A 19,120-nucleotide genomic window follows, 5' to 3' on the forward strand; every position below is an offset into this window, starting at 1 on the left:
GCTCCCTAAGTGTTCACCCCCTGCCTCAACAGCATCCCTAGTAATGATGATGAAGCAGTGTGGTGAGGAATTGAAGCCCGGGAGTCTTGCTCATTTCGTCTGTCCTCCTGCGAAGCCTAAACAGATAGTGTGTGTTATTAGAGACTGAGGAAATGCCCCAGCATGTGCTCCCCTGTGCGAATGCACACACATACCCACCATAGCATGGCTGCGGTCTGAATACATTTCATAAGCAGTTGACGTCCAATCATAACTGGAAGGGTCTCATCCCTGCTTAGTGGAACATAAATTAAATAGCATACTTTACAATTCACAGCCTCAGAGCCAGTGAAACATTGAATGAGTTGCTTTGTTCGCATTTAGTATGGCAATTCTTAAATATTATATGTTTGAGGAGCCATCTTGGATTTGGTTGGCTTTTTCTTCTTTGACAAACTTGTTGGTTCACTTGGTGCTCTGACGTCATCTTTAAAGAGTATTACAAAGTGGTACTTAGGCTGTGCCACAACTGTTTATGGAGAAGATTATGAGCCACTATCTGTTCAGTAGGGGCAGACAGGGAGAATGCACTTCTGTTTTGAGCCAGCGGACTGAACATGGCTTTTATGAATATGTCTGTGCGTCTGTCTGTTGGAAGCATGGGCACACGGGTAGAAGCTTTAGGGTGTCATTATTTTAAAGGATGACTCTGTGGTGGCAGATGGATGTCATCAGGACACAGAGCATGACTCCTCATGTTGACTACAGTTGCTTGTTGGCCATGTGTCAATACAGGGCGCCTCTTATAGCCAGTGTTCCTCTCTGGGCCAGGATGCTGATGGTTGGGGAGTCGCTGGGCTTATGGGGCACGGGGACAAGGAGGACACTGTCGTTTTTCACTCATCTTTCCAAGAACTTCAAACTGCCCTAACAGTCAAGTCTATTGTCAAAAACAGGTAACTGTTGTGAGAAGGGAGGGATAGCAGGGAACAAGAGAGGGTGATTGATAGAGAGAGGAAGGATAGCATATTATATGCTGCATGCTTCTCTTATGAGGATTCAGATGTGACTACACACACACACGTGACAGGAGGAGGACGAGGACCAGAGAAAAGGGGTCAAGGGGGCATGCGGAAGAGAATATGAGCAAAGTAGCCCAGGCTGGACTAGAACTCAAAAACCTCCAGTGTGTTGGGATTACAGGCATGAGTTACTACACCAGGCTAGGAGTTTCAAAACATCACCATTGAAATGATACTCCTTAGACCTATCTTTCGACACTAGCAAACACTTGTTGGGTCGATTACTTTCCCCAGTGGGCAGGTATCACCTCGCAGGTGGACAAAACCAGAAAGCCAGTTTTTCTGCAAACTCAGGAGTTGGTTCACTGCACACTGCCCATCATTTCCCTGGGAAGCACATCCACCAAGCCCCATGTTGGTGGTGGGTCTCTGCAGAGATGTGGTGCTGTGTCTCATGCTTACGTTGGCTCTTCTCTCCCTCCCAGGCCTTGAACCGGGGCATTGCTGCAGTCAAGGAAGATGCAGTAGAGATGCTGGCCAGCTATGGGCTGGCGTATTCTCTGATGAAGTTCTTCACGGGACCCATGAGTGACTTCAAGAATGTGGGCCTGGTGTTTGTGAACAGCAAGAGAGACAGGGCCAAAGCTGTCCTGTGCATGGTGGTGGCCGGTGCCATTGCTGCAGTCTTCCACACCCTGATAGGTAAGGCTCCTGCCATCTGAGCGTTTCGCTTTGGTCATTTCATTTTCTTCTAAACTGCTTTAAATACAGTTACAGGCTAAGTGGCTTCCTTAGTAATTATTAAACCTTCCTCATGAAAATTTCAGACAGAAGGAGGAGTGGAGTCTGCGCTCCTAGATCAGTGGCATTTCCAAACATTTTCTTTCTGAGATGCTGCAGTTTTGTGCCTCAGATGCCCTGGGTGAGAGAGTGAGTGGTTTTATCAATAGGTGGCTGTGCCTAGGAGGTGAACAAGATAGCAGACACGCCCAAATTATTAGCAAGAGAACAAAGGTATGGTGGCTGTTACTTTGAACTCATGCTTCTCAGTATTGAGAGCCAGTCAATGGCAGGTTTTGAAATTAATTTGCTCCAGGGTTCCTATGTGCTCCTTTATTCAAAAGCATGACTAAAAACCTGTCTGTGGAACAAGAAAGCTAGATCCTAATACAGCAGTTGTGTACCGGTTTCTGAAGACCCCGGAAAAGCTTGTTGTACGTGGGTGGAGCCTCCTCTGCTGCCTTCTGGGTGGTTCTACAGCTTCATGGGGTGCAGTTTCAGAGTATCCCAACTTTAAAATAGCTTTGTCTAACTGGCATAAAATGTGCAGGGCACAGCTACGGAAGCCGGTTGCCCAAAGCACTTCGTGTGCGAGTGTTGCTTCCTAAGCCCATTGTGTGCCTTAAATGGTTGCCGGTTGTATGAGAAGGATGAATGTCACAAAGTAAAGGAGCCAGAGGATTAACCCAAACCACTTACGGTGTATTCATTCGCAGAAAGCCCATGTTTACTCACGTAATTGTAAATCGGAAAGTCAACAGGGGAAAGGCCTTCATGGTTTTCCTTTCTAAGACGGCAGAGGATTTTGTTGTAAGAGCAGTGCAGAGGAGAGAGGCTGGCTGATGGTGTACCCAGCTGGGCCCTGAAATGACTATTTCAGTTGTGCTTAAGGACTCAGGGAGTAGCAGGCAGCGCCTTTCTTTCTATCCACTTATGCCCTCAGGGTGAGTGTTTGGAGAAAACGTTTCTGCTGCTGCCTCTGGGTCATTTCCAATGAGAGAATATATACTGAGAAATGCCATACATTGTAAAACAAGGGTCCTGTCTAAACAAGTAGAGTGATTTCTTTTTGCTCTCAGTCTTTTTATTTGTGCACTAAATAAATCCAGCTTTCCCTGTTTCGGCCTCAGTTGGATGAGACTACCAGGGAAGAGAAAAGCCGAGCAGACTGTTAATGGTAGCCATAAGGAAAACGTTGAGTCTAAGATTTACCATTGTCTTGTATTGCATTGTATTCTCGAGAGAGGATCTCAGGAATACACAGCACCTCTGACCTGTTCCATAGCAGAGATTAACCTTGAACTTCTGGTCTTACCCTTCTGAGCTGTCTGTGGTGTTACAGGCCTGTACCACCAGGTTATGCAGCAATGGGGCTGAACCACAGAGGTACAAGCATGGCAGGCAAGCATCCTCCTGACTGAGGTATAGCCCCAGCCCATTGGTTTCCCCATGTTAAAAATGGAAATTTGAAAATGGTAAGATCTTAAATTTAAATCAGAAGTGCTCTTTCTTTATCCCCCTTACACAAAATAATTATTTTATTACACTTGACCTATTTTTAGAGCTAATACTTCTGTTCTTTCAATCAAGCAAACACTTTTCCCACTTTCCAGGGAAGTACACAGCAGTTGGTTTTGAACGCCTACTTTGAAATTCTTGGGATTTTCCCTCCGTTGCCTCACTGGCAACCGAGCGTTGGTCTGTCCCGTGTCTGCCCTTGTACATCACATATCTTTGTGCATCTTCTTTCCTTGTTCTTCTTTCCGAGTCTGTGAGCTCTTGCCCAGTCTCCTTGTCCTCCGTGTTCTGGACCACGGCTCTCCCTCTGCCCGCCCAGCCCACGAGTTACTGTTTCCCACATCAGCGACCATCCCCGCCTGTACGGTTTTCTGCTCTCAGTATCCTGCAGTTGTAGAGGACACAAAGCCAGCTCTCACCTCTTAGTGAGGCTGTAACCAGTCATCCCTCAGCTAGGCTTATGACAGGGAGCTCAGACAGAGATGTGAGAACCTCAAATAGTCAGCTCAGTTTGAATGAGGAAGCCATGGTGTGATCCCCAAGCCTTCCTAGTCATCCGTGCCAGGGGCCAACACTGAGGGAGCGTCTGTTCTGACCGTATACATTCCCCTGGGTACAACATGTCAGCGAGAGCGCCACATGCCCCGGTGCATTGGGCTTAATGCTGGAGTAGAGATTTGCAGCAGAGGTCCAGGCATAAATGCAATTTCTCTGTACACTGTTTTCTCAAAACTGTTCTGCTTGTTTCTTTACGTGTTGTTTCTTCTCTAATGAACCTACCTCTCTCAAGTCCCATTTTATTTTGTATGTTTGTGTGTGTGTGTCCACATGCACATTGTATGTGTGTGCTTGAGTGCACGCATGCACACGCATTTGTGTGCATGGAGCCAGAGGTCAGCATGCGGTATCTTCCTTTGTTCCACCTGACACTGTTTGCTTGTTTGCTTTTCTGTTTATGTGGACATAGGAGTTCCCGCTGAACCTTGGTCACCGATCTGTGAGGTCTGGCAGGCCAGCAAGCTCCATGGATCTTTTTGACTCCTCCTCCCCAACTGGTGCTATCGATGTACAGTGCCACACAGCTTTTTACATGTTAATGGGGGATCCCAATTCAAGGGTTCATGTCTGTGAAGCAGCAAGGCACTGTCTGTAGCTGTGTGTGTGTGTGTGTGTGTGTGTGTGTGTGTGTGTGTGTGTGTGTGTGTGTTTATAAAGCCATCCAAAAGCACCAAGCAGGAGGGGTCCCTTCTTTTGAGGTTGGGCCTGGGAAGTTCTCATAGACTGTCTCTAAAGGGATGAATTTATTAGAAAATAACTTTTTCTACATTTTTCTTCATTTGTCTATATAAAATGGAGTTGAGAATTTGAGCGTTTCCTCGAACATGTCACTAAACCTGGGATTTAGCCCAGTAGTAGAGCATTTGCCTAGCATTTGTGTGGTGCTAAATTCAATCCCTAGTACTACCGAAAGAGAAAGGGGTGGGGTGGGAGGGAGGGCTGGCTGGCTGTATCTAAGTTCCCGGTAGTCACTTTTCTTGTCTATTAATATCTACTATTTCTGTGTAGCTTTGATTCAGTTTCAGCCCTGCCATACCTTTCTGCCCTCTTTTCAGTTAATGGCCAAATTCATGGTTCCTTTTCACTTTGCTCTTTATGAGTTGGTTTCACTCTTTAAGACATCACCACCCCCAGCACGAGGCCTCCTTTACACTAAATGGATGTTCTCACTGGCGGAGTCATCCATTTTCCTATGTGGCAGTGTTAAGAATGGAATGTGGGTCATTCTACCTGTGCGCAATGCACTGTTTTGTGTAACTGGTATCTGTCTTCCTCTTTGCATGGTGAGATATTATTCCATAAATTATACTCCTGGGACTGCAGAAGAATGAGAGTTAGACTTACCATTGTTTCACGACCCAGTCCCACCTCTCTCCGTACCTAATGGAATGTGTACTGAGTAGATCATACTGGCATTCCAGAACCCGAAATAACTACAAGGAAATGTGTACTAAAGACACAATGGCCAGCTGTACCCTGCCCTAAGTAGGTGTAGCCAGTGGGAAAGCGTGTGTGTGTGTGTGTGTGTGTGTGTGTGTGTGTGTGTGTGTGCGTGTGTGCGTGTGTGTGATGTCAGTGTCCATTTCTAGAGTTCTGGTATAAGCAGATTTCTGGAAGCAATAGCACAAAGGGCTTGTAAAGGAAATGAAGAGAAAGTGGTCATAGCCATGTGTTTACAAAACAGAGGAAATGGGGCAAACTGAGTCTAGACCTGAATGTAACAGGTAGGGGGTGGCTGACAGGCGTTAGAGCCAGATCAGGTAACAAGGGAGAGGAGCCTAGAACCTGAGCCTGGGGAGAGATCCAGTGGACACATGGAAACCAAAGAGAGTCAGAGAGAGTTGGGAGATGGTCAGGCATCAGGGAAGAGCAGTGAAGAGAGAGGACGCCATTGAGGGAAGTGTGATGGGGTGCCCAATACCCCATATGTCTCTATCACCCCCGGCTCCTTTGTGACTCCCCAAGACTATCCGTGTTTACTCTGGTGTTTGTGTGTGTTAAGTGTAGCTTTAACCAACAGAGGTTGCTAGGTTCTAAATGTGCATCTTTGAAACCTCACGGTCTCCAAAAATCTTATTTCAAATTTAGAAAAATCAGCTGCGTTTTGTAGCTATGTATTATGTCCATGATGTGAACTGATACCTTGTTTAGTCAGGTCTCTAAGTTTATTTTGTTGGGTTTTTTTTGTTTTTGTTTTTTAATACTGTGTGTCACTCGGTGATGTTTCCAGAGACTGCAGAGACTGTAACAACCAGTGTGACTGTCAGCTGAGTGACCTGGAACATGGCAGTATTTGGAGTACGGGTGCTAGTGATCTGCCAGCCCCCGGGGATCATCTTCCCTCAGAGGGGCTTCAGGTTTAACCATGTCCATATCTGAAAAGCTGGCACCATAGGCTCCTCAACCTGATCTCTGTGTACCAGTTAGTGGCTAGAAGACTGTGGTCCCCAGACACTCTTGTGGCACCATCTGTTATTAATTGTTCTTGTCCCAGTAAAGGGAGGAACCTGTCGCGGGTTCTTCTCATTGCATGTGCAGTAGCTAAAACATCGTCTTCTTCCTTGAGTACCACACTTGTTGTTTTCATCCCTGACGATTCTGCACATGCGTGTCCGGTTCCCTGACATAGCTGGAGCAGATTCTACCAACCACATAGGCTGTTCCCCAGGAACAGCGGGGCTCGTCAGGGAAAGATGGTCCCTGTTCTTCCTTAGCGGCACCTAACCATCTCAGGCCTCATCCCACAGAGCGAAAGAGTAGACAGCTGGAACTGTGTCAGATTTGGCAGGCTTTAAATCTGGAAGACTCCTTATCTGTCAAGTTCCTGTCAGCTCCACACACACCCACAGCCTGGCTCTAGCTAGAATTGCAGGAACTTCAAGCCTATTTGTTGGGTGGCTGCCACTTAGCATCCCTTTGGAGTTTAATCATAGCTGTGACTTCTTCCTTGGACTCACCAGAAGCTCCGCTTATTAAAAACTGCAGAAACAGTGTTCACCACCACCATCCTTGAATTAAGCCTGGTAGTCAGGGTGCGGGTAATATCCACCCTGTCGTGAGGACAGGTCGGTGACCTGATATTGTAGTGTTGGCTGAGCCCCAGTTATTTTTACCTCCAAGGACTTTGTGAGGCTTCTGACCTCCTCGTTCATACGGACAGAGGAACTGTTGCTATGGACTTAGCTTTCAGTATGTCTGTTCCCAGCGGGAGCCAGATTCATGGTCTGAAGGAGCCTAGGAAGCCAGCAGGGAACGGAATACACATGGACTCTTACCATGGGTAACTAAAATAATCTCTAGTGATTTCTAGGTTGGTTGTGTCTTACCTTTTCGGACTTCCCACTTATTCATGAATCACAGACTCACCTTATGAAGACTTGCTGGGAAGCCACATCAGTCAGAGCGTTAGGAATAAGCAGTGTCATTTATTATCTGAGAGCCCACCGCAGGGACAGGGGATGTTGCTCAGGTGGAGGACTGCCAAGCATGCACAAAGCTCTGGATCTGACATCCAGATGTGATGCTGCACACCTGTGGTCCTACCACTTGGGAGGTGGATGCAGGGAGACCAGATGATCAATGACATCCTCACTACAGAGTGAGTTTGAGCCCAGGCTGTACCTCCTGGGACTTCAACTTAAAACAAGACCAAACAGAACAGAAAACAAAAGCCACCCAGAACTCGGTGACTTACAGAGCAAAAGTTTGCTTTCGTTCTCCAGATCACGGCTGGGCGGGTGATCCTTCCGGACTTTTCTGGGTCCACACCCCTGCTGTCAGTTGAAATCAGGATGTGGGTGTACTAATACTGAGGGAACTCTCTAGGTGTGGCCGAGAGTGGGTCCTGCTGAACTCCTTTCCTCACTGTGCATCCGTCCTTGTCGGGTCGCTTTGCCCCATTGCCTGGCTTTTTTAGATGGCTGTGGCTGGACTCCAGGTGGCAGGTAGAAACGCAAGCATCCTGAAGTCAGGAGTCAGAGGCACTACACCACCACGCCGTTTGCACCCTATTGACTGCAACACATTGCTGGCCAGCCCAGGGCCACAGGGTGTGTATATAAACAATATAGTGTGTGGTAAAGGGAACTGAAAAATCATAGTGTTGCTGTAAAGAGGAACTTAGGACACTTATACAATCACTCCCTTGGGGCATGATGGACTCATCCATGTTTTTAATCCATAGTTATCAAAACCTGGGTTCTATCTGAATTTTTCACTCAGCAGTAAACATACGGTTGGGTGAGAGGCCAACATCCAGAGTAACTTGTGAGTCCCACTTTGCCAAGTGTCATACCACTGAGGCTTTCACTCCCATGTGATAACCTAATATTTACTTGTCTATATTATTATGCATGGTCCTGGGATCTTTCTTCTCCACGGCCTTATCCATATGTGTGCCTCCTATCCCTGGGCTTTCCAGATAAACACTGCATAATACAGAATCCAGTGGGGTCTTTTCTATATCAGTGTCCAGCCCTCATGCAGAAAGCTGCCCCTTCACAGCTGGGTGATTGGCACGGTGCCTCATATGAATAAGTCATGCAACACATATTTGTTGAAGAGATTTAAATGTAATTTATCAGTCAGTAAGTACACACTCTTTGGAAGCAATGCATACATTAGAAACCAGGATGGACTCACAAGCTCCTACAAAAAACTCCCTAAATAGGACTCAGTAGGGTCAATACATAGTCCTGGGGAGACTTTTACACATTGATACCTTAGGAATTTGAATTAGAATGGGCGTTCTGAATTTTACATCCTGGAAAGGCATGTATTATAATTTACTTAAATGGACGGGGTCTCAGTTCCCAGAGACTGTGTTCTGTAGGCTGTTTTTTGTTGAAGTGAATATTTTATAGTTTGCAATAAGTGCCAGTAACTGTTAGCCCTGCCAGTTTGAGAACCACTGATTGCAGAAAGGGCCATTTTCAGTTGGCTGGGGTTGTAGGATCTATGAATTTTTGGGCCTTCCTCTCTTTGTTTGATCTGGTTTAAAGCCTCTGGCCAGTTCATAGATCAATCCAGTGTCCCCCTACTGTTTGCAGTCATAAAACCTTTTTGTGTCTCTTCAGAAGCTTTGTTTAATTTTGTCACAGAACAATCTTTTTTTAAGATTTATTTATTTATTCCATATAAGCACACTGTAGCTGTCTTCAGACACACCAGAAGAGGGTGTCAGATCTCATTACAGATGGTTGTGAGCCACCATGTAGTTGCTGGATTTGAACTCAGGACCTCTGGAAGCAGTCAGTGCTCTTAACCACTGAGCCATCTCTCCAGCCCTAGAACAACCTTGGTAAAGCAGTTGTTAGAAGTTGATACTTACCGAGAGGCAGCTAGAGTGGTCACTAGAGACCCTATGCAAAGCACCTTACACAAATCACCACAGCCTCCAGCTTCAGCTGGGTTGGAAATGCTCAGCGGCTGGCACAGGAAACTGGAGTTGGGGAATGGGAGAGATAGGGTGCAAACAGGTTCCAGGGGTTTATGCACCATATCTAGAGTGGAAACAGCTGCTGACTTAATCAGGTTCCGCTAACATAAAGGATAAATAAGGAAACCTGAGGTTGGAAAGCTTTCTTTGGCCTCCAAGTTTTCTCTGTAGTAGCTGAAACAGGAAGGTTCTAAAGTAGAAACCAGAAAAATGTAGCCCTCGGACCCCTGAGTCCCAAGTGCTCCTGAAGCTGGGCCCAGGGAGCTGGGCAGGCCCTGGAGCTGGAAAAATAAGGCAGTACATACATTCTAGAGACAGAGCTGGGAGACAGGCCCAAGAATCCCACAGTCCCTAAGCCATCATTAACTGTTTTATGTTTACCCCAGATACCCTACAAAAAGGCTCAGTCTTGTTTCTTTAGCCGAAATACATCATTGCAAGAGTCAGGACGCTCATGCCCATTGGTTTCCCTGTGCCCAGGCAACAGGTGCAGATCACATGCCCTGTTGTGAGCTGCACACATTCACGGCCCCAACCAGAGTCTAAAACGAAAACACCTTTCTCGGAACCAACCTGTAGTCATTGGTCAGGGCTGCTGTATCAAAATACTCCAGACTGTGCAGCTTAAATGACAGAAATACACAGTCTCACAGGTTGTAGGCAACAAGTATGAGATCAAAGTACAGACAGGCCTGCTTTCTTCTGAGCACTTTGAGGAACAACTTGCCCTTTGCCAGCTCCTTGGTTCTGAGACTTTCCTGGCAGCCTTCAGCATGGAGCTGCATCAGCCAGTCTCTGCCCTCACAAGGACTCTTTCCCCCCTGTACATAGCGGTCTTTGTATGCAATCTCTCCCTTTCACAAGGTCACTAGTCATATTGGGTTGGACACCCACCCACTCCAGTATGACCTCATCTTATATCTGCAATAATTCTGTGGCTACATAAGTTCACATTCTGAGATCGAGGGGTTAGGACTTTGATGTTTGAACTTCAGGGAAACATGGTTTGCTCATGTCACCACTGTTCTGGCCCTCAGCCTTCCCCTATCCCATAGTCCTCAGCGTCAGCCTTGTAGTCAGGTCTTGTCAGCTGGCATGCTCTGTGGACTGTAACCTTTACCAGGGATTTTCACTCGCAGCTATTCATAGCGGCCCCATGCTCTTGCATGTGCCCACCATTGCCTTTTTATTCCGGGCATTTCTTCCAGACTAGGGGGGTCTCCTTGCAAGACCCTGCCCAAGTGAACACTTGTCGACTGCATGGAAACACATACACAAGTAAATAGCATCAGGCATAAAGAGGCCATGGCTCTGATCCCAGCGTAGACTGTGAGAGACACAGGACTCTTCTTGCCTTCCAGCTTAGAGTTTCCATGAGCTGAGCATGGGTCTGAATGTGCCTCTTACCTCACTACAGACTCACTAAATCTCTCACGCTGCCTTCCAGGGTCAGTTCAGGCCACCTGTCTGCTTCTCATCTCTGTCAGGGCTTCTGGTCCAAGTGACAGGTCGGAGCACAGCTGGCTCCTTCCCATTCCTGGCTGTAATAAGCCTCCTCTTCTCATGCTCCTTTTTTGCTTCAGAATGTCCTCTCCCCGGGCTTCTTTGCTTGTCCCTCCATGGCCTTGACAGAGCCACCACTCTCCAATGCCTTTCTTATCTCTGAAGCTGTCTCTTGGTTCTCAACTCAGTCCTGCCTTGCTCTCTGGACATCAGAACCCTCTCAGCTCCTTCCCCCTGAACTCAGCTCTTGCCCGGTATGAGCTCTGAGGTTCGCAGTGATACATCTCAGGTTCCTAAAGGCCGTTTTCAAGGTTGCATTACCACAAAATCCTTGTGACCCAAGACTGATCCTGACGAAGGAGCATTATCTCCACTGACTAAATCTGTGGGGCGATTGGTTGCCCCTGACTCTGACATGGGGGTTTCCTTTTTCCCTTTAGCTCACGTATGTATAATGTCAGTGCCATGCCCGGGCATCACCTGTTTACACATTCACAGTTATGAGAGCGTTAACTTACGTGGGAACATCTACTGGCAGAGCTCATGGCAAGCCTTGTACAGCTTTGATTCATTTTGTCTTAACCTATGTCTGTGAGATCAAAGCTAGCACAGCCTGTCCTTTTGAGGATTTGGGTCCTCAAGTCCTGCCTCTCTTTCTCTGGCTTGTTGGGTTTGTATACAACCATCACATGTATGTGTTGGATGCCCTCTGTGCTTCAGCCTCACACCATGACGTCTTGACACAGGAGGACCCCCAAAACACCTCCTGAATATCACTTTCTACTGTATAGGACAGTTCCAGCATTGGCCCAAGAAGTGGCATTGAGCACTGGCAAGCGTTAAAAGCTCACTTTAAAACTTCTGTGGAAAACACATGCTAAATCCTATAAATTTTCTTTTGGTGAATACCTAATAATATTTAAATATTTATTTTCCATCAAGCATTCTGTTGCAATACCAAATACTATCGCACATGCATAATAAGAAATTGGGTAAATCAGTATTTAGCAGATACGAAGGAAGTCAGTTCACTAAGCATCTTTCGATGAGTGAGACGATGTCGTTCAGAGATAGCTGTTTATAGGGGAGTATGTAGTCTGACCTCCTGTGCATGGTGAAAGGCACAATGCTTACCTCACACACTAATGAAAGCACTGGGTAACTAAGCCACGCCCACCCCCGTAGAAGAATGAGATTATACATGGTTCTCTTACAGCTTTTCTGACCTTTCTACAAGGCAGGTAAGACATTTAAACTTACTTTAAGGCTTTAAGAGAAAATTCATGTAAACTACCCTTTCCTAAATATTTAAATAACGTTTGTTTCGGTCCCTTGCAGCCTACAGTGACTTAGGGTACTACATCATCAACAAGCTACATCATGTGGACGAGTCTGTGGGGAGCAAAACACGAAGGGCCTTCCTGTATCTCGCTGCCTTCCCTTTTATGGATGCCATGGTAAGTGGAGGAAACTGTGGGCTCTCCTTCTCCTTAACGGCAAAGCGTGTCAATTGTAGAATTCTCTATTTTAGGTGTTTTAGTGTGTCTGGTTCAATAGTAGAAGAGCGTTCGTGTTTCTGTGCAGTCAGTTTCCAGGGCCTTTTATGTCGCACGCGAAAGCTGTTCAGTGCCCTATCCCAGAAACCACGTCCTACTTTCTGCTTCTATGAATGTGACTGCATCAAGGTGCTACACGAGGGGGACTCAGGCATTGTTCCTTCTCGCATGCCTGGCTGATTTCATTTTAGATATTGTCAATGTTCTCTCAATGTTACAGAATGTGCCAGAGTTTCGTTCCTTTGTAAGTCAGAATAATGTTTCCTTGTATAGATAAAATACATTTTGCCTATCTACTCATTTAAAGTCTCCATTTTTGGCTGCTGTGATTAAAATTATGAGCATGAGTATATAAATAGCCTTTTGAGTCCCTCCTTTCAGTTCTTTGGAGTACACATCCAGGAGAGGGATTTCTAATTGTCTGGGGTGTGTGTGTGTGTGTGTGTGTGTGTGTGTGTGTGTGTGTGTGTATAATTTTAAATTAATTTTAATTTTTTTGCTGGGTTCCAACTGACCCTTGGGCTTGTTAGCCAGTGTGTCTCATCAATTTATAGTAAATATATATATATATATATATGCCATAAGCTATTGCAGACAGCAAGAAAGCAGAATTGAACATTTTGATTAGGTTATTACGTGTTTTTTTATGATAGGCTTCAGTACTAGGAGATGAGGGCTAGCATTCTCATATACTCGCCCCTTGTGTGGTGCAAACATGCTGGTCTCACAGTGTGCTTCTCCTGGACATCCTGACGGGAGATGCCATCACTCAGTTACCAGTCTTAGCACCGAAACCAAGAACTGTAATGGATCCAGTTTCGTTTTGGTGTGGTGGTATAGAGACAATGCAGAGTTAACAACATTTAATACCTAATAATAAAGTCTTCCACTGGCTCCTTTGTAAATTACTGTTGGTGGAGGCTTGGGTCCCCAGGGCACAGCTGTGCCTGCGTTTTCCTTTCCCTACTTTGGCCAGCTGTGTTGCCTCTGGGAGCTGATGCAGGTGAACCCAAGGACAGGTCAAAGGCACTCTACTGTCCTCACACCCCACGCATCTACACAGGAGCCTAGAGTCAAGTCTCCATGCTGAAGGAGTTGAGGCTGGACAGACTGAGCCTCTGATGTCACTCTGTCCTTCCTGTAAACGGAAGTGAGGATCTAAACGGAGAGTGGTAATTATATAGTGAGTTCTGAGAACCCGTGGCTTTTCATAGAAGGCAGACTCTTAGATGCTTTGCCTTCTGTCCCCTGCCAGATGTTTTATTTGCCACAACAGCATTTTTAAAACTCAGTACAAGTTAAGCATCTCTCACCCTGAAACCCAGACTTAGATCTCAAAAACCAAAAGGTCCCTGAATGGTACCACATCTCGGAAATTATACACTCAATTTCATGGGTGGGAAACTGATTCATACACAAAAATATTTTAAATACTATAGAGAGACTTACTTCAGACTCTTTTGTATAAGAAGCACAAATTTTATATTTAGACCTTGGTCCCAACCTCTGGTTGGTTATCTATCTACCATCCATCCATCCATGCTTCCATCCCTATCTATCTATATCTATCTATCTATCTATCTATCTATCTATCTATCTATCTATCTATCTATCATCTCGCCCTCTCTATCTAAATTATCCTAGGCTTTGTTATCTATCTACCTAACTGCCTATCCACTAATCCATCCATCCATCCATCCATCCATCCATCCATCCATCTATCTATCCATCCACCAATCTATTAATATCTATATCTAGCTGAATTCTTCTAGGCCTCTCTCTCTTTCTCTTCCCCTCTCTCTCTCTCTCCATCCATCCCTCCATCAATCCATCTACCTATCCTTAGATATCGATTTGTAATACTGAACATTTATAAGAAGCACTCATATCTCCCTCATTCACCTACACACACGTCTGCACGTGTGCACACGCACATGTATATGCCTGCAGCACAATCCTGATAACTTAGCTGGGGGGGGGTAATTTTTAGAAGTCATGAAACTTTCCACCCAGATGGCATTAAGACAACAAGACAACCTACAAAGTACAAATGTTAGCACATTTTTCAAAAAACCATTTGACATGTTGGGACCTCGGAGCTGGGAACAGCAGTAAAGGCAGCAGCTGCTACACAGGATCTCAGCCTAGGCCCGGTGATTTGCTCATTGTGTACAGTGCAGGTGCCGTCTTACTTCTCTGGTATTCTGGTGTGCGTTCTGCTGCTATGACGAAGATCATGGCCAGGAGCAGCTTGGGGAGGAAAGGGTTTGTTTCATCTTACAACTCCTGATTGCAGTCTGTTGTTTAGCAAGCCAAGGCAGGCTGGAGGCAGGAACCAAGCTGAGACCATGGAGGGACACTGTTTACTGGCCTATTTCCTATGGCTTGTTCAGCCCGCTTTCTTATACCACCCAGGCCAACCTGTCTAGGCATGGCACTGTCTGTAATGGGCCAAACCCTTCTGTATCAATCGCCAATCAAAAAATTTCCCCACAGACTTGCCTGTAGTCAGTTCTGAGAGAGGCCTTTTCTCATCTGAGGTTCCCTCTTCGGAGACGAACCCTAGCTTGTGTCAAGTTGTTGACAAAAATCTAACCGGCACACTCTGTCGGTCCAATTAGCCATTGAAGTAACACATGAAGTTCTTACACAGACCCTGTTGTGAGCATCAACCTGCACACCTCCTGCTGGCTAAGCTTTGGGCTGCCTATTCTAGGGCCTTCCTCCTACCCTCCATCAAACACACAAAGCCAAGCCAGATCCAGGAGACCACATACTCACAGAGCCCTGATCTGCTCTCAAGCTGATGACCTCACTCTCTCAGAACCACCTTGGAAGCCTCGTTCTAATAAGCTGTCTGGAAGGAAAAGCCATTTGGGGATCAAGAGCGCTCTAGGGGAGCTCTTGTGTCCTCGCTCCTGTTAGTCAAAGAGACCAACCCAACCGGTCAGCCGACCTCCTCAGCAGTGCTACTGAATAAATGCATGCTACCATCTACTCCACTCAAACGCTAACAGGGAGCTAGCCACCACACGAAGTTACTTATACCAGCCAAAGACTTCCAAACCACCACTATGGCCCTTAGAGGTACAGAGTATTCTAGGAAGCCATAATGTAAGAAACACCATAATCCCAGCCATGTCTCTCACTGAAAATTCTGTTCTTTCCGGCAGGCGTGGACTCATGCTGGCATTCTCTTAAAACACAAATACAGTTTCCTGGTGGGATGTGCCTCAATCTCAGATGTCATAGCTCAGGTAACTATGGTCTGTGTGTCTGTCACAGCTTCTCAGAGTGGCCTTCTGATGAATGACCAGCTAGGCGGAAGTGAGTGTGGAGCCATATTCACAGTTATGTCAGGGTGGTGCTTCCCAGCCTTTGCCTCATACCCCATACGGATGCTGGTGGTGGCTTGATGAGTGAGGGAAGGTGATATCATGTGATCAGAGTCTGTACAGCCTTGCTAGGATGGAAGCTGTGTGGACTCAAATTAAGTTTGTAAGGCCCGAACCATCGTTTCTGAGGTGTGTGAACGAGCAGTGGTTAGTAAGGACGCTGGTGAGATGGCTCGACGGCTAAAGAGCCTGCTGAGCGAGGACGAGGACCAGCGGACAGAACCCCAGTCCTGGGTAAAATGTGTTTGTCTGTGATCCTAGCACTGGGGAGGTGGAGACGGGAGGATCCCGGCCAGCTCCAGGTTCAGTGAGAGGCCTGTCTCAGAACAAAAGATGGTGGGTGATGGAGAAAGACATCCACAGAAACCTCTGGCCCCACCACCATGTGCATACACAAGTGAGGGTGCACACACACACACACACACACACACACACACACAGTGATAGCAGAGTAATATCAAGCATGTTTTGGGCCAGTCATACATGTCACTTTGCCCTCTGAAGGGCCCGAAAGAACATAGTCTGTCACTTAGTTCCAGAGTGAGCACTTGGGACTCATGGGATTATTCTTTTTCCCTGTTCTCTTTCCTTTTTTTAGAACTTTATTTCTAATTGTGGGTAGGGCACACGTACCAAGCACACGTGGAGATAGATCATAGGACAGCTTTGTGCAGTCAACTCTTTCCTTCCACCTTGGTCTGGGTTCTGGGAATTGCACCTCATGTCACCAGCCTTGAGCAGCAAGCACTTTACCTACTAGCCCATCTTGCCCTGTTACTTTGATGTTTTGTTTGGGTTTCTGTTCATTTATGTGTTATATATATGATCTATAGCCTAGGCTAACTTTGAACACTGATCCTTCCGCCTCAAACCCCAAAGCACTTGGGATTACTCTTAAACATGGTTTCTTGTTTGGGTCCCACGAAGTTCTCTCTCTTACACATCATTTCCCCACTGTCTTATTAGGGCTACTATCTCTGTGATGGAACACCATACAAGAGACCTAAGCAAGTGGGGAGGAGAGGGTTAATGTGACTTACACTTCCACACCTCGGCCCATCATAGAGGGAAGTCAAGATGGGAACTCAGGGCAGAATCCTGGAGGCAGGAGCTGATGCAGAGCCCATGGAGGGATGCTGCTTGCTGGCCTGTAAATCACGGCTTGCCCAGCCTGCTTTCTTACAGAACTCAGAACCACCGCCAGCCCAAGGGTGGCACCCCGCACAATGAACGAGGCCCTCCCCATCGATCCCTGTGAAATTGCCCTACAGGCTTCCCCACAGCCCAGATGCTGTGGAGGTACTTTTGTAAGTGAGGGTCCCTCTTCTCAGATGAGTGTAGCTTGTGTCAAATTAACGTAAAACTAGCCAGCACGCCCACATTTTAAAACGAACTGGGAAGTTGATTCCACTGTCTGACCACATTGGTTGAGTGGAAGGGCAGCTCTCATGGCTGACACCCGCCCCGGCTTTCTATTCCTTTCCTTACATTTCTGGGAAGAAGATACAACCCCTGCAATGCATCAGTGGGCGCAAACTCAACTATGCGGGTGGGGCAGGGCTTGAGAATGATGTGTGTCTGGAGGGAGAGGTAGACTGTCATCATCTCACACTTCAAAATTCTCCATTCGGCCTACTGGCCGCGCCTGCGTTCCTCTTGGTTGTACACCCCCATCGCTAAGCCACTGCTTGGAAATCATCTAGTTAAACTGTTAGGTTTACCTCCCTAAAGATCAAGAATTAAATTAATTTCCAAATTAATTGCACTCCATAGATCACTAGGAAAAGTAATTGAAAATAATTCTTGCTAACATATGTGGGTGTGCATGTGCCTGAATACCAGCTAGCATCTTTCTTTGATATATCTTGTTAATTTGCCTGTACAGCTATTAAAGAGAACTAGACTAAGCCGTCTTCTCCACTTGTTATTTAATTTGAAGTGAAAGAAACAGCTCGACTTTCAAACGGCAGCAGCAGTTCATCGGGGGTTTGTAGATGTGTGTTGTTTCAAAGGCACAAAGACAAAAGAAAGCCAAAAGGGGGAAAAGGCATTTAGCTCTGCCTGAGTTAAATATAGTAGGCATCTAGGGAAGGGAAAACAAAACAAGCATGCTTATGGAAAAGACTTTGCCACACGCCTACAGCCATTTTCCTCCTTCATTTTTAACCTGATCCTGGCCCCTGCTTACTGGAAACTATAGTCTGGTTGGGGAAGGGAAGGGAGCTGAGTTCAGATGCTGTCTGGCCCCGGGCTGTTCCTGGTAGTTATTTAAAACCTTGTTCTTTGAGTTCCTGCCACAGTTTGTTTGGGAGATAAATATAATTCCCACTCATAAGTCTTCTCTTCTGCCCCCTTCCCGGGCCCCCCAGTCCCTGCCCCTCTCTGCTTTGCTCTGATCATTACCTGAAAAGCCTTTGGAACCTAATCAGATCATTTGCATATAGGTCACAGGCAGAGCATCCTGAGCTATCTACCTTGCTGTTGTCAATGCAAAAACACAACCCTCCCTCCAAGGGAATAAGAGATCGTTTATTCTGAAGCTAAATATGGCAGCCATGGCCCAAGAATACAGGCTTAGGTTACCCCCAAATTCCATGCTGGGTTTGGTACTAGTTTAAAGATGTTTTTATAGTAACAGCAAAGAAAATCATAAATACTTTATAAATCCTTTGGGGGGGAAGAGTATGTAGGTGGGTTACAGCAAAGGGGGGACCCAACTGCAAGCCATAGATACCTTAGTTAGTGGGAACGGGGATTTGTTAATACATCCCAAAAGGTTCTATCTGTTAGTGTCAGGACAGCAGGGCCAGAGGAGGGCAAGGAATGGCTATTTTCAAGGCTAAGGGTAGCCCTGGACAAATTGTAATTAGGCCCTGGGCCTGCAATATTTCATCTTCTCCACAGCCACTGCAGTTCTGATTGAGCAGTCAGAAACTTCAGTGGAAGGGGCAGCATTTTCCAGGAGCTTTCAGAGTACGAATGAATGAGCGAGAGAATGAATCAGTGAGAAAAACTGCTTAATAATACTCGGAACTCTAGCAGCAACTCCCAATTAAAAAAAAAATCTCCCCAGAGTTTATGGGTTCGCACAACCATATAAGTCAAGGCATGTGACCTGCTCTCCACCTCCACTCGGGGTGTCCCAGTCAGTGACATCACTGGGGACTTTGTGAAAATGCTACTGGTCTGTTTTATTCTGTGATCACCCAGGCTTTACTTTGTTCAGCATCAGTGTGAGAATTCTCCTGATACTGTTTGTCCTTCCTGGTACCTCCCATGCCCTGCCCTCTGCTGAAGCCCACCCTTGCCTTCTGAGGTCATCTGAAAACCCTCTCAGCATCACCGCTATCAACTAAGCCTTTGGCAACACCC

At 46.3% G+C, this 19,120-nt stretch overlaps 1 protein-coding gene across 2 annotated transcripts in view; it reads left to right on the forward strand.

The window, feature by feature from the left end:
* Ankh (ANKH inorganic pyrophosphate transport regulator) overlaps positions 1-19,120 on the forward strand; it is a 128,054-nt gene that overhangs the window by 74,172 nt on the left and 34,762 nt on the right. For both annotated transcript variants that reach the window (NM_053714.2, XM_087614288.1), the window contains 3 exon segments: positions 1,487-1,703; positions 12,136-12,254; positions 15,527-15,610. In NM_053714.2, the coding sequence (NP_446166.2) occupies positions 1,487-1,703; positions 12,136-12,254; positions 15,527-15,610 (420 nt within the window).

The sequence above is a fragment of the Rattus norvegicus genome, chromosome 2, assembly GCF_021556685.1.
Source record: "Rattus norvegicus strain SHRSP/BbbUtx chromosome 2, alternate assembly SHRSP_T2T, whole genome shotgun sequence".
In the NCBI taxonomy this organism is placed as follows: domain Eukaryota; kingdom Metazoa; phylum Chordata; class Mammalia; order Rodentia; family Muridae; genus Rattus; species Rattus norvegicus.